Below are 15922 nucleotides of genomic sequence, written 5' to 3' on the forward strand. Positions count from 1 at the left end.
CGTCTTCATCCGCTCCATCATCACATTAGCCTGACGGATGGCTTCCGCAGCCGCATCCGACTGGTTTTCCGGGACAAGGTAGCTGGTGAAGAAGAGGGCAGACGACCCAGGTGCAGTAGCTTGGACCTCCGAGGCGTGTGATGAGACGACTGAAGGAATCACCGGTACAGTCGACCGTGCGGGGCGCTCACTCGACAAAAGTTTAGCGAAGGTTACAGAGGCCCCGCCCGCGTCTTCAGATTGATGGACGGTTGGTGTTGTCGTTGGTCCCTGCTGAGATGCCTTACCAGCCGCCACCTTTTTATTCTTTCTGGGCCTAGGAGCCACATCTTCATCATCATCTGGGAGATCGATGACGTTGGGTGGAGCTGCAGAGAAGATTAGTCGACCCCAAAGTGAACTGCTAGAATTCAATTGACCGAGTAGTCAAGAACAAGATCATAAGAGTTTTAACCTGGGTTGGAGGTAACCGCATTTTCCATCTCCTCATCTCGGTACTGGTAAGAAGAGGTTCCTGATGTAGCAGCACTGCAAATGTCCGCACCCAGTCGGTTACGTTCTGTTGCTCGAGTCGACGAAAAGAACAAGTCAGATGATTACCCGGAGATGGTAGGGACGGTCACTTTGATCCTGGGCAAAGCCTTTGGTAGTTTGGAGGAGGTGGCTTTCGGTGCTTTTGGCGCTGGAGGCGGCACAACCTTGGGCTGCTTCGGGGCCTTCTCAATTGGCGCTGGGGAAGACGTCCGGGGGCGCTTCGAAGACTGCCCAGTCGGTGTGGTCGCCAGGTCCGGGGTGCTCGCTGGGTCGTGAGCGTGCTTGGATCTCCTCTCTCTGCGAGGAGGCGAGTCGACCTCTTCGTCATCACTCGAGTCGTCGCTCTCCTCGTCCTCCTCCGCATCCGAGTGCCACTCGCCGCTCTCGCCCCCGCTCGCTCCTTCATCGGCGTCTTGCCCCTGCACCCCATTGGGCATCGAGTACATATCAATGAGAGCCTGAAAGGACAACGAGCAAAAGAAATACAGTCGACCATCAACAAGGTGCCACACAGTGAATCGAGAAGATACTTGGCAAAGTAGAATCGTACCTGTTCCGGCTGGCGCGAGTGGTCGAATGGAATCACCCTCCTAGACCCCCGGGGATTGTCTTTGTTGCTAGAGATTCCCCTCAGCCACTTCTCCAAGGTGTCTTCACCGACGTCCTCCGGGTGGATCCGAGTGGAGTCCTCGAGTCCCGAGTACATCCACATCGGATGGTCACGGGTCTGAAGCGGTTGGATGCGTCGACTGAGAAAGACCTCCAGCAGGTCCATCCCAGTCACCCCGTCTCAGACAAGTTGGATGACCCGCTCGACCAACACCTTGACCTGCGCCTTCTCTTCTGGGACCACCCTCAAGGAGGAAGGCTTCTCCACTCGAGCCAGGGAAAAGGGAGGAAGTCCAGTCGACTGACCCGGGGTTGGCTGGTCCTTACAGTAAAACCAAGTCGACTGCCAGCCCCGGATCGAGTCGGGAAGGATCATCGCTGGGAAGGTGCTCTTGTTCCTCATTTGGATCCCAAGGCCCCCACACATCTGGATCACGTGTGTCCTCTCGTCACTTGGGATGGCCTTCTTGACCGACTGGGAGCGACAGGTGAAGATGTGTTTGAAGAGACCCCAGTGCGATCGACAACCCAAGAAATTTTCACACATTGACACAAAAGCAGCCAGATAAACTATGGTGTTTGGAGTAAAGTGGTGGAGTTGAGCCCCGAAGAAGTTCAAAAAGCCACGAAAGAAAGGATGGGGAGGCGGAGAAAACCCGCGGTCGACGTGAGTGGCGAGGAGAACGCACTCACCCTCCCGCGGCTGCGGCTCGGTCTCGTTCCCCGGGAGCCGCGCCGATTTGTGGGGGATCAGTCCCCCCTCCACCAGATCGTCGATGTCGTCCTGGCTGATCGTCGAACGGATCCAGTCGCCCTGGATCCAGCCCGGCGGCAGGCCGGATCTTGACGAAGATCCGCCCCGGCTGGTCCTCTTGCCCTTCGCCTTCGCGGTCGCCTTCTTCGCGCGCTCCAGCGCCACCGTCTTCTCTCTTCCCATGGCGGTGGATCGAGTCCGAGCGAGGTTGCGACACCGAGAGCGGAAGCGAGCGCGGCGGAGAAGCCTGAGGAAGAAGAAAGAGAATGGGATCGCGCTGTTCATAGGCCCGGTCCGGTGCCTTTTATAAGGTCATTCCCCGAGTGACTGACTGGTAGGCCCAGACGATCTAGACAAATCCCGCAACAGTCGCGCGCGTGATACGTGCCGAAAAAGGTGGCGCGGGGATCGAGGTGACCCGCCTAATCCGTCCCGATTACCACGGCCTCGCCCGTCTGGCGCGCTTCCCGGAATTCGAATCCCGCGAAATCCGCGGAGAGCAGAGCAACTTGTCAGACTGAAAACATCCTCCACATCATCATTCGGAACTCTACCGTGAAAGTTCATTCAACAAAAACAAAGAATGGACCAAGGCGACTGAAAAAGAAGTTGATGTTATCCCCTCAGTTCATTGATCCAGAGCAAGATATACTCATAGCACGAAGAATGAATCGAAAGTGTTCTCAACTCCTTCCTCACCCAAACCTTGATCCATTCGGGGGATAATGACGAAGCTATGTACCTAGGGTAGGGTCGTGGATCTGTCCAAGATACCCTCCCCAAGGACATCTCTAAAAGAACCAGAAGCAGTCGAAGAAATACCATCGTCCACTCGACCATAAAGCCATGTTCCACTCGACAGTCCTGAAGACACTCGACCATGCAAACAACCACTCGACTACCAGAAGATGGAGAGCCACTCACTCTGCAATGGTCGGGATTAAGTCATAGCTTTAATAGTCATTTATAGCACTTTACTTCGAACGTTACCAGTAACGCTCCTTCTTTGTGAACATTGAACCCTGTGTAACGGAGGGGAGCTGGGGTCTTGGCGCACTCTATATAAGCCACCCCCTCCTCCGGGACAAGGGTTCGCACCTCTTGTAACTCACACGCATATATCCAGTCGACCGCCTCCGGGCTCCGAGACGTAGGGCTGTTACTTCCTCCGAGAAGGGCCTGAACTCGTAAAACTCGCGTGTACAACTCTTCCATAGCTAGGATCTTGCCTCTATATACCTACCCCCCATTCTACTGTCAGACTTAGAACCACGACACCAGCGGCTCGAAAAGAGGGATTCTTGCTCTAACCCGCAGCTGATTACCTCTGGCCATGCCATCCTTATCAACGTCCACTCTAACAACCTCTCCCAACCAGTTGCCCAGTGCTCGTCCAAACGCATCCGTCCTCTTTCCGGGTGGGAGATCCTTAACTTTGACCCAGACTTCAATACTGTCGAAGACCATCTCAGAAGGCCTAACATTGCTCCCATACTCCTTCAAAGCCAAAACACTAAAATCATATTGCCAAGGGCCACTGTTCATAGCGTTTCTCCAATCCCCCTTGCTCCCAAAGTGGACAACGAAGATGTTGTCGCCCATGTCACGGAACCTTGCCTCGTGGTGAAGCCCCCAAGCCCTATGCATTGTCTTCTCAAGCACTATCCTGTTCAGCGGTCTCTGGGAGAACGATTTCCCCACCGTTGACCACTTCATATTCTTGGGCAAGATCTGATCTGGTTCTTCATAGACGAAACCCTCCGCCTCCTTGTCCAACAACACCATCCCTCCCAATCTCGTTGAGAGGCTCGCAGTGGGATCCGGCGTCTTGCACGTGATCGGGGACTTTGAGGATCACGCACTGTTTGTTTTCCCCGGGGTCGCCTTCTTCGCCGGGGTCACCACTGGAGTCGCCTTCGCCTTCTCCGCCATAGCGCCGCTCCGTGGAGGAGAGACTACACTAGTCCGTGTCGAGGGAGACGCAGTCGCCACCCTAGACACCACCGTAATCACACCACCCCCGCCGCCAAAAACCTAACCCTAGCGCCAGCAGGAGATCGCCAAGCAATCGCCCTCCCGGTCGCCCCTTAGCGTTTCGCGCGTGGTGGACCCCCTACAGGAATCGACACCTTTTGTTAATGATTCTGTGAGGCATCATCTTGAGGCTATGCATTGTACATGCCCTCATGTTTGGTGGCTGGTCTGGTTGCCGCGAGTCGGACACAAATACGACGAAACCGACCCCGTCGCGTGGCGCGTCAGCGCTGGATGCTCTCACCAACACCAATCGCCTCACGTTTCCTTTCCAAGCATGTGTTGTTTCGCGCACAAGCGACGATGCGACGCGCCCTGCGCCGCATTTCCCTCCCCACCCGCGCCAAACAAAGAATTCCACTTCTATTCCCCCGAGCCCCCATCCCGGCCGTCCGACGGAGATCCCGCGGCAGCCAGGCGCACCACGCGCCCAAGGCAATATCTGGACCGCACAGGGACCGATCCGGGAAAGAGCTAATCGCTGGACGCTGGTTGGATCCTGCTCCGGACTAGCAGCGCAGGTGACTAGCGGCGTCCGTGCGCGTTAACAATATTTTCCCGTCGCGAAATATTTCCCCCTTTCTCCTCCCCGCTTCCTCCGAGAAGAACGCACCCAAAGGCGACGAGCGAGAAAACACAGGAAAATAAAATAAAGATCTAAATAAAAAACGACGCAGGATACCCTAGGCGGCGGCGGCGGCGGCGGTGATCTCGGCGGCGCGGGGCGGCGCGTCCGCGGTTTCCGGAGAAGCTGTTGGGGCGATCGCCGGGGATCGCTCCGCGCCGATGTGAGATGCTGGGCGGCGGGGCGCGGAGGGGGGCGGGCCACGAGGAGGGGGAGCTCGAGCTCGAGGACAGCCAGGCGTTGGGCGGCGACGGCGGCAGCCCGGACGCGGGCGGCCACGAGCTCCTTGATCCCGACTCGCTCACATACATCGTAAGCGACGCTCTCTTGCTTCGTGTTTTTCTCCTTCTCTCTCCGTGCGGGTGGATTGGATTGGATGGTTGATGAGCTGGTGGCACCCTGGTGTACTGTACTTGCCTTATTGTTTCGTGCACTAGTAATTGCGCTAGCTCGCTTGCAGCATTACGAATTTTTGCGTGAATTCTGCTGCGTATCAGCTGCCGGGTTTTTATTTCTGGTTCATAATGGAGGTGATTACTAACCGGTATGGTTGTTTGTATAATCCAGAACAGTTATCATGGCTGTTGTGCCCATGGGGGTTTCTGAGGTAATTGCCTGCCCCCCTGGTCAGATGAAATGTGGTTAATGTGTTGGCTTTAGCTGATTTCCTGCAAATTATGTGTTGGCTTTGGAGCTGATGCTGGGGAGTCCAGTTAGTTTCTAAGTTTTTATTCTGCCACCCATGTTTGTTTACAGTGATTTTTGGTACATCTTTTAAGTGAATTCAGGAGCTTTCATAATTTAACACACAAACAGGTTTTTGTCACTTGCATCGGTTTAGCCCATGATGATACTTTAACAGTTTACAGAATTGATTATATGCCTGCTTTCAGTTACATTTCCTCTTGGTCAAAACTGTCTGAGATGATCGCTGACTGTGTATAAATAGAATGAAGTAAATGGCGTGGGAGATGGGCTGATGCAGGGTGTTTTTGAGCCATGGATATGTTTTCGTGCAAAGTTCATGCTTATCAAATAAGAGATGAATATTTATCTCGTGATGCTAGATTCTGTTGTGATAGGTAGCAGAACTGCTATGTGAAGAAGTTGTGCCAGTCGAGCCAAACCATTTGCTATTGTCTCCTAGTTGCTTTTGATAAACTTTCTCTAGTCCTAATCTAGAGGCTCACTAAACCTGCCAAGACATAACCCATAATTGTTTTCTAGTAGAAGTCTGTCTTGTATGATCTGAAAGTATAGAAGTTTTTATAGGCGAGCGATCTGATTCTATTAATCAAGGGAACATGTTACATCATAAAGTATAAACTATCTATAAGAAGCTCCACATTTATGCCAACTAAAGGTTAGACCTATATTTTTGTTGTATTTGTTGACTACCTGTCTATTCACATGGACTCCTTTGTCAAACAAGGTACCAACCGCAGCAGTAGCATAATCAAAAACCTTAGGTGATGCAAATTTCTATACGATTAGATGACATGTAGTTGTATTTGACTAAAACTCTCTCTATTGACATCCTACACTTTATCATTATTATTTTTATTTCACATGTAAACATGTGTGCTGGTAGGATTGGTAGAATGTACAGAAATAAGAACACTGTTTTGTGCATCAGGAATTTCAGTATTAGAATGCATACAGAAAGTTTTGCTTTTGACAAAAGTATAGTCTTCTAAAAACGGATCAACTTGGCCATGTACAATTAATTGGTGCTCCTGCTTGTACCGTATAATCACCATTACTCTGCATAATCACTACTAGGTGGGTGATGAGACAGATAATAGTTGCATTTTTTTGGAACCTTGCAGAAATATATTATGGAATAGTTATCATTAGGAAGGCAGTATCATATGAGATTCTCTGTGTTTTAGAAATTTCATGTGATGTTGCATGATATGCCTGTTCCTACGCAATGCCATATTGAGGCTATGGTCTAAAAGGACATATGTACATACCATATTCCATATATCTATTCATGGTTTGCATTCTTGATCCTGCTTTCATTACTGAACAGTGAGGTACGTGATGATGTTGCCTCTGGCATATGGAGGATGTAACTCATATGAGTTTGTTTGGATTGAGGGGATCCAATCTATCTGTGACATGGAGGTCTCAAACCTCTAGGGTTCTTACCCCCTGGTTAATATTTGAATTTTTGGGAAATGTTAGGGCATGGACAATTTTTGATAGACTATATTTAACTACTGCTAATGAGGCCTAGATATTAGGTATTCAACTTTAGTTGGCATATATACATATATACTCTTAAATAGCGGCTTTCTCCCACGTATGCTCCTTATTTTATATGAACTGAACTGTTAAATAAGTACTTCTTTCTTTGTGAAAGATTTATAACTTCTAAATGAAATATGATGTACAGGATGAAAGACTTCAAAATGTGTTGGGTCATTTCCAGAAGGACTTTGAAGGTGGAGTGCTTGCTGAAAACTCGGGTAAGGGGAATAAAAGCTGCACCCTGTTTCCCCTGTAGGGTTATTATTCTTGTATACTGATGCATGTGAAAAATTGTTCACACTACATAGGGTCACTATATGGGGGTTATGGTTCATTCTTGCCTCCGAACCAGCATTCCCCTTCTGTCGCAACTCAATCTAGAAGCCCTGCAGTTCCACCAAACCGTGGCAGTGCCTCTAGATCACCTTATGTTCCAGTGGAGGTATACTTATGCAAATTTCTCCATTGCATGTTTACTTAGTAGGATCCATGTGGTACATAAACATTAGCATCCTATTAAATTGTTCTGATGTGATTCCAGAGTGCACAGAAGAGCCATTTTGTTAAGAATGGATTAGATAGCAGGGGAAAGGATGATTATTGTCAAAGAACATCCAATGGAACAAATGGTAATCCTCAGCAACGGATGTTGAACAGAGCAGTGAATGGTCCTGAACAAAAGGCGCCGAAAATACATATCAAGGTGAACAACAATAGACACTTGGCAAGAAATACTGCTGCTATCTACAGTGGTCTGGGCCTCGACATTTCCCCTTCCTCTTCTATGGATGACAGCCTTGATGGGTGCGCCGGGGCTCCTGAGCCGAAAAATCTGCCCGACGAATCTCCGCATACCATTTTGCAGGTTACATGTTTCCCATCAGTTTATTTGCCTTGGTAAAACCCTTTGTTGATTGATTTTAAAGAGCTAATCACTGTGTTGTTTGAACAGATAATGACCTGCCATCCTATTCCTGGAGGACTCTTGCTTTCACCCCTTACAGAAAATATTCTGGCACTGAGAAAGAAGTCAGCATCTGCAAGAAAGAAACACGAAGCACCTGCATTTGATGATGACAAAACAGAATTAAACCGAGACTGGTGTCATACGACCTCTGCTGCACAAGGTGACCAAGGTCAGATGGTGCATAAATATAACTATGATGAAAAGAAGGATCACCTTCTGAATATTAAGAGTTCAAAAAGCAAGCGTGACAATTCAACGATTATGAATAATGGGACTATGCCTGATTTATTGGATATTTCAGATGATCAAGATTCAATTGTACCTGGAAGTATACAGACAGAACAACATTCACTTGAGGCATCAGCAAAATTGGTGCCTGATGTTTCAAATCATCTGAATCTGAAGGAAACAAAGAATGTTCCACTGAAAGGACGAATTAGGGACAAGATCCCTTTGAGAGATATTGAGTCAGTACATGTAAAAGCTGTTAATTTGGCAAATGATGGTAATCACCCTAAGGGTAAAGCAAATTCAGAAGCATGTACAGCGAGAAATAGCTTTGACAACTTGAGCAAGGACAGTAAGACAGAACCTACACTTGGTCAAGGACTTGTTGATAAAGTCAAATATGATTCTGATGGATACGATCATCGACTTTCTGCAACTTCAAGTCAACCAAACAATCTTCCTCCTAGTGGTACTGCTACATCAGCTGACAGAGACAAAAGAAAAGTGGTGCATGTAAAAGATGAACCATCACAGTGCAAAAGGGAGGAATCGGGGAGTCTAGTTAATGCAGATTCCATGGATATTATCACCGAAAATGTAGGTGGAAATCCTTCTGGAATGCCGAAACGAAAAATGAAAATTTCCTCATTGCAAACTGCTCCGTCCGGGAAGAAGCTCAAGGTTAAAGCACACAAGCAATTGAGCAATGGCATCACTCGAAAATCTCATGGTGAAGATAAGAGTGTGAAGCCTGAGAAGGAGACTGTTTCATCCGGAGAAACTGATAATGGCAGGTCGGATGGTGTAAATGATGGTGACCACAAGATATCTCACTTGAATTTTGACAGATCAGCTCCTGTGCCATCAGCATGCATGACTGGAGCTATGGAATCATCTGTGGCAGTGCCTGTGGAACCTGTTTTAATAAACGAACAGTGGGTATGTTGTGATAAGTGTGAGAAATGGCGCCTTTTACCCTATTGGATGAATCCAGATATACTTCCAAAAAAATGGCGGTGTAACATGCAGAGTTGGTTGTAAGTTTCTCCAAGAGACATTTTCTTCAGTTTTAGATATTTTTATGCATTTTCGTAGTATCTATATCCTCTAATTTCTCTGAATTGCAATAACTCTGGAGTAAGTTTTCCTTCCATTCTATTTTTAGATTTTATTTGTGCAATATTTTCAAACCATTACCTTAGAAACTCCTGCAAATATCTCTAGTTATGTGGTCATTTATAAATTTACAGTGCGCAAGTGTTGCTCGAATATCTTGTTTACTATACATCTGCATGATATTTTTAATTGATAGGTATTTGTAACTTGTAGGCATGGAATGAATAACTGCAAAATAAGCGAGGATGAGACCACAAAAGCCCTTCGTGCAATGCCCCCTGCACCTGAAAATAATATTAGTGTGGATGTTTGCCATGATATTGCTACATCAGGTGTATGCGCAGCTACGATTCCACCAACTATCCAGGGCGATATAAAATCCATCGCTACATCAGGGACACTGAAAGTTGATTCCAGTGCAAATACATCAAATAATTTAAAGATGGGTGAGATGTCAAAATCTTCGAAGAAGCTAGAGGCTCCTACAAGTAGAAATCCTGATGATGTTGACTGCTTCCCTAAACAGAAGGGAAAACGGAAGCACATAGGATCGTCAGATGATGGTGCAAGTCTTAAGCATTTTCTCTCTTTCTAATTTCAGTCATTTGATTCTAATGGTTCAATTTATGCAGGTGAAACTGTTGCGGTAGACCGGCTGCATCCAGAATCGAAGAGCAGCCGTGTAGGGTTTGATCATGATAGCCTTAGGGCATCAAAGAAAATGAACAAGGAACCTAATGAGCCAGCCAAGCATCATCCCTCTGAGTTTGAGATTAGCAAAAGCAGTCCTTCAGTCAAGGGAACTCCAAAAAGCTTACATCGGTATAGTGGTGTTTCACCTAGCACGGGAAAGTATGGTTCATCTTCATTAGTTAAGTGCAATGATGATAAAATTATCTCAAATGGGGGCATCAGGACTTCAGATGTAGGACGATCCGATGTTCCAGAATTGTCCATTAAGAATAGAAAATCGAAACAAAGGCAACTAAGCAAGCGTGGTCCTGACCCTATAGTTAGCAATGCCCTTCCGAAGCATACTGTGGAAGAAGCTTTAAGTGAAAGTAATCATGCCAAGGAAAACCCTATGCCAGAGCTGAATTTTTTGAAGGCAGCTGATAGGAAAGTTGCCCATGCCAGAGGCCCCATTGCTGGAACTGATAGTGACAAAGAGTGTTTAAGTGAGCAACACCAAGAGAATACTCATCTCCAGCAGCATTCACTGCTCTCTCAAAACTCCATGAAGAAAAATATGTGTTATGCACAAGCATCTGCAGCTGCTACCTCCAGTTCATCTAAGGTGTCTAGCTCCCACAAGAGTAAAGTTGATTTTCAAGAAACAAGGGCCTCTCCTGTAGAGTCAGTTTCTTCTTCACCCTTGAGAACTACGGATAAGAATCTTGTGGATCAGCATAAAAGGTATCCAAGTGCAGTTGCAGAAAAAGTACTTTCTCAAGAATCAGGGAAAAGCTGTTTGTCATTTTCCAAGGAAAAAAATGATTTTGGATCTGGTTCCGATCATGCTAAGGCTCATGGTTCTGGCTGCCTCAGTGGAGATATGCATCATCATGTTTTGAAGGATGGGGAGTTGCAGAAGGATAAACAAGACAATGAATGCTCAAAAAATGATGATTCCGAACTTGGTACAAGGAATGGTCTGCTGAATCCAGTAAAGGTACAGAAAGTTAATTCACATGTCCTTTCAATACGTGGCAATGGTGATGACAAACTGCCACCATCCCTTCAAAACGGGAAAACATCACCTCATCTTAATTCAAACCAATGTGACCATGCAAAGTTGACTTCTGGGAAACATCCAGTACAGGTTAAGCCTGATAAAGGGGATGCAGAACAGAAGGATATGAAAACAAATCCATCAACTGTTAAAGGAAGCAAGCAGCATCCAGCATTAAATGATTCATCAAATGGCGATCTTTCGTACAAGGCAAAGCAACTAAAGAAGGCTGTTCTCGAAAATACAAAACAAGCAACTCTTAGTCGTGATGCTTTGAATCCAGTAAACACATCTGTGCTACTGAAGGAGGCTCGGGATTTGAAGCACTTGTCTAAACGTTTAAAGGTTTTGAATATTTAGTAAATTACTTGAAACCTTTGTGTCTATGTTTTCATCCAGAGTGTTGCCCCTCATGTGCATCCCTTGTTGCAGGAAAAGGGAGATGACCTTGAGAGTGCTAACATGTGCTTTGAGGCTGGCCTGAAATTTCTCCATGTTGCATCTCTGTTGGAAGCTCCGAGTATTGATAGCTCCAAGCAAGGGGATTCTATACAAGCTATTAGACTATATTCTGAAACAGGAAACCTCTGTGGGTAAGCAACAATGCCGTCTCTTTAAGATTCAGACAGTATGTCTATCTCTTAATAGTATTTGGTTTGATATAGCCTGTCTTCATTGCTACTTATTCCTGTAGCTAGTATTTTAGGGCTTCCATCCTTTGTAATCACCTGTTGCTTTCTTGCGGACAAGCCTTCATATTTAGTTGCTAATTGATGGCAGTTCTACTTATTTCCTCTAACTCTTGCATACATATTTTAATGCCATATGATGCTCGCCTGCAATGAACTATACTAATGTCTCACTGTTGATTTGTTTCATTAGATTTTGTGCCCGTGAATTTGAGCGACTTAAGAAAATGGCAAGTGCTGCTTTGGCCTATAAATGTGTGGAAGTGGCATATATGAAGGCTGCCTTCTACAAGCATCCTGGTGCTATTAAAGATAAACATGCATTGCAAGCAACATCTTTGATGGTTCCTCCAGGTTTTCCCTCGAGTTGCATAGTTATTTAAATAATTCTTGCAACCTGTCATAATAAGGGCCTGCTTGAGTGTTTGGTTTGAGAAATAGATTGGTCTATCATGAGGCAAGTGATCTGGTTTTTTTTATCCGGTTAACCTTCTTCCTCAATTTCTATAAAATTGCATGGTGAACCAATAGACCTTATTTTTCGATCACACATAAAGTCCACTTTAAGGGTTATTAACGGATGATCCTAGGACTGACACATTCCTCAAACCAAATATACCTCCAAATTAGGCACACTTAATGTCTGATCGATATTAATAAAGCGCAAGTGTATCAGCTTTTATTTGGAAGTTATCTTTCCTGTGAGATTTATTAGACAAAGGCAACCTTCATTTTATCTGTGTCATATCAATGCGAATAAGTACACCATTCATCTTTGTTTGAAACGATTGACCTTCTGATTGTTTAATTTCTTCTTTTGGGGCTAGCTGAGTCACCGTCATCTTCTGCCTCAGATGTTGATAATCTGAATAACCAGAGTACAGCTGCTAAGGCTATTTCAAGAGCTTTGTACTCTCCTAAAATTGGTGGCAATTCCATACCCCGGAACAATCATCACTTGATGGGGTTGCTTGCTTATGTAAGTTACTCTTTTTGACATTCAATATCAGTATCATGAGTCCTATTATATTTGTTGGAGCTAAGGCTTTTGATAAATGTGAACAGACTGTTGGTTGATATAACTTATAAAAACTTAGCATTGAACAAGCTAGTAATTTTCTACTCCGTGATTTATCATTCAGTTTACTGCGAAACAATGCATTTTTTGCTGTAGAAACACGATATTCTCATGGAGCTTAATGATTGCAAAAAAATCATCTCGCTTCCTGTTCTGGCAGAATGTTTTCCCGTGATCTCTTCAGTTTGCTAGATAAGGTGAAGTATGGCGCCTGATGGTACTGAAGAGTGGATATATAATTAGAAAAACTGTCTGTGCTGAAAATTAATGATGAAGGGCATCCAACTTCTCCTTTTGTTTCTTTACTATCTAAGTATGTGACAGGCCACTACCTACCAAAAATATGTCCCTCATATATGGTAAAAACTAGAATATTACTTCCTTCTATTCTTCATCAGATTAGTTTGACTTCATTCTCGCACAGACTGTGTAGTCATTTGCTCTTATTGTGCAAGTGCACTTGTTTTACAACTGTAGTGGCATTGCCTGCGCTAATTTCTAGTAGTTCAGAATAATTAGGTCTTGTAATGGAAACGAATTGAAAGATGCTACTAGATACTTAATATTCCATGTAATTCAAATTTAAATAATACTAATAATCTTCAACTATTTGGTTTGATGTTACAAGTTATCTTGTTAGTTCAGGCTGACTAGTTATCTAATTCACGGTAACTAAAAGACAACATATATCCCGGTAACTGAAGTACTGAACTACTCTAATACACTGCAATGCATCACAAAATTTCTTTATGATCATTCAGTAAAATGTCTGTTTAAGTTGCTAATAGACTATTTTATTTCTTGACTGTTCTTTGCAGGCAGATGACATAAATTATGCATTTGATGGAACCAGAAAATCACAAAGTTCATTAGCTGCTTATGTTACTGATATGGGAAATGGTCAGGCTGAGGGTATTGCTCTTGTTAGGGAAGTCCTTGAATTCAGTTTTCACAATGTCAAGGGCCTGCTACAACTGATTCGCCATTCATTGGAATCTATCAACCATGAAAGTGTTAAATAATAGAACAAACATATTCCCTGTGAATAGTGATATATGATGGCAGGTTGCTTCGGCATTTCTGTTATAATGATACCACCAAATGGGTATAAGTGTGAACCGGGATGAATCAGTATATTAGTGTGAATGGAGGGAGAAGGGGTCACATTGCCATCGTTATTGCCTGGAAATATTCTTTTAGGGTGATCATTTTGACCTCTGCCAAATGGGTTTTAAACCAAGAGTTAGCCTGCAGATGTAAATTGCTACATTCCAAGTTCTCAGTTTTGATGTATGTCGAGTTACGGAATTCAAGTTATTGAAGGCAACCCAACTGTTAACTGTTGTACCGGTAAGAAATATTTGTGAAATTTCCTTTTTCTTTCTTTCTTTGGAACATTGCGTCCTTTTCTTTTTCTGTATCATCATCATGCCTGAGTGCCCTCTACTGCCTTGCATCTATGTTTATTTGTCACGGACATAATGATTTGTTAAACAGGGAGAAGATTGCAGTAGGAGCATGTTAAACCTACAATTTTTTAAATGAGTGGCCACAGGAGCTTAGGTGAGGGCTCAGGAGAGCGGTCTAATTTCTCCCTTCTGCAATTGGTCTATTTATGAAGGTTCCAACAGGCAAGAATCTCTACCATCTCTCAATATCTATTTGCTTAGTTTAATCATACATTTTTAATTGATGATAATTAAAAGGAAAAAGTTTTGCATGATTGCATCTTGTTGGTGTTTCTGCACTAGATATGTTTGATAGCCATCGAGTAACAACGGTGGCAAACTAAATGTATGTGATTCCTTATTCTGATTATCATGGAGAAAAGGGGAACATGAACTTTAATGGGTGTTAACCAACTAGCATGCAATGATTAATTGTGATTACGTGTTCGAGAAAGACTAATTTGTGCTTCCTATTTGAATTTGTTTGAAGCCTTTTTGGTAAAAGCCATGGTAACTTTAACTAAACTCTCCCAGGTCTGGTGGAAATTTATGTACCAAAGTCTAATTACATGTTTATAGCTTTAGTGACGTAGGAAGAAGCACACTGACCTCTCTGTTGTGTTTCAGTTTGGGAGACACACCGGGAGATGAAACCGCTAATGAGCAAACTCGCAGAGGCTGGACGAGGACGTCGGCAACCACCTGACTCTTAAACTTGTGTACATATGCATCACCTTAAGCTAATTGCTGCCCATTTTTGCCCCATACCTGTGTACATTTACATAGAACATCACAGTAAAGAAATGTTTTTTTTACCGATTTTGGTTGACATGTGTTGTTCTTGTTACCTGACAAAGTTCATTGTTTTGCTTAGAATTAACTGATTATCGAGGCGCCATGTAACCAAATGTTTTTTTTCTCTTTTTTTGCTGCTGGAAGCACAATTTTTGGGCTGACCTAACAACAAATGGTGACGGCAGTGTGCTTGTCTGACTGTTGTTCGGGGTCCTGCTTCAGCGATGCCGTTGTAGTGAGTATGAGTGATGTAAATGCTCCTGCTGTTATTAATAAAGAAAGGCATTTTTTGTTTTGTTTTTTTAACTGCTTGTCTTTGGGTTGCTTTTGTTGTTGGTGCTGCATTGAGAGGATTAGGAATAACGCGTAGGCCAACTTCCGAGAAAATGAAATGTCATGCTTTGTGGACGGATCCTTCCTGCATAAATTGAAAAGTCGATTTGTTTTGTACCGAGCAAATCAAGTCATATACATCAATCTATTACAGGTTCTAGAATTTAAAAACTGCAACAACAAAAAAAGTTCTGTCCCGATGAAGCTTGATTAGACATTGGGTGGTAGCGAATGTGTGTAGATTGAGCACCATGGTTACCACTCCAAGCGCTGAGCCGAGAGAACAGTATACCATGACACCGTCGCAAATTTTACGAAGACAAGATATCAACGTCATTAACATCTCATCGTGTCATAAGAAGACAAGATATCGACGTTAACATCTTGTCGTGTCATAAAAATACAGCACGATAACTAAATTGGAAATATTTGCTATGAACTATGCCAAATATCTACTACTTCCCTTCTCTATCTACTTTATCTATCTATATATACTATTTAAAAAAAGAGTAGTGTTCCTTTTTCTGTCAGCATAACGCTTCGTCTACCGGTTCTCTCCCTTCCCACCATGTCTCTCGATCGATTTTTTTTGTTTTTTGTCCCATCACATCCTTTGTCCGCACCTTACCCAGTATGCTAATCAATCATCTTAATTTACTTATCTTTGAGATCAATTGCATATTAATTTACTTACCAAACATTTTATCAAATTATAACACAGATG

The 15922-nt window shown here is 44.3% G+C and overlaps 1 protein-coding gene across 2 annotated transcripts; it reads left to right on the forward strand.

Moving 5' to 3' along the window:
* Positions 1–4488: 4488 nt before the first annotated feature.
* On the forward strand, positions 4489–14946 carry LOC123053813 (cysteine-tryptophan domain-containing zinc finger protein 5). Of its 2 annotated transcripts, XM_044477385.1 has the most exons (14): positions 4489–4868; positions 6958–7030; positions 7121–7254; positions 7354–7677; positions 7765–7948; positions 8081–9044; positions 9337–9686; positions 9756–11200; positions 11288–11448; positions 11738–11898; positions 12372–12523; positions 13441–13972; positions 14120–14253; positions 14698–14946. In XM_044477385.1, exons 1-12 carry the CDS (start codon positions 4725–4727, stop codon positions 13642–13644), a joined length of 4296 nt encoding a protein of 1431 aa, XP_044333320.1. In that variant the 5' UTR covers positions 4489–4724; the 3' UTR covers positions 13645–13972; positions 14120–14253; positions 14698–14946. The 2 variants fall into 2 exon arrangements, with proteins under 2 accessions (XP_044333320.1, XP_044333315.1); XM_044477380.1 differs by having other exon boundaries at positions 7765–9044.
* Positions 14947–15922: the final 976 nt, after the last annotated feature.

The sequence above is a fragment of the Triticum aestivum genome, chromosome 1A (genome assembly GCF_018294505.1).
Source record: "Triticum aestivum cultivar Chinese Spring chromosome 1A, IWGSC CS RefSeq v2.1, whole genome shotgun sequence".
NCBI lineage: Eukaryota > Viridiplantae > Streptophyta > Magnoliopsida > Poales > Poaceae > Triticum > Triticum aestivum.

What these genes read in the sequence shown, in the direction of transcription:
- LOC123053813 (XM_044477380.1), top strand. Translation starts at nt 4,725, where the DNA reads ATGCTGGGCGGCGGGGCGCGGAGGGGGGCGGGCCACGAGGAGGGGGAG. An exon ending in CTCCGCATACCATTTTGCAG is followed by an intron (nt 7,678 to 7,764) that starts GTTACATGTTTC and finishes TTGTTTGAACAG; the next exon opens with ATAATGACCTGCCATCCTAT. An exon ending in ATCTTTGATGGTTCCTCCAG is followed by an intron (nt 11,899 to 12,371) that starts GTTTTCCCTCGA and finishes TTTTGGGGCTAG; the next exon opens with CTGAGTCACCGTCATCTTCT.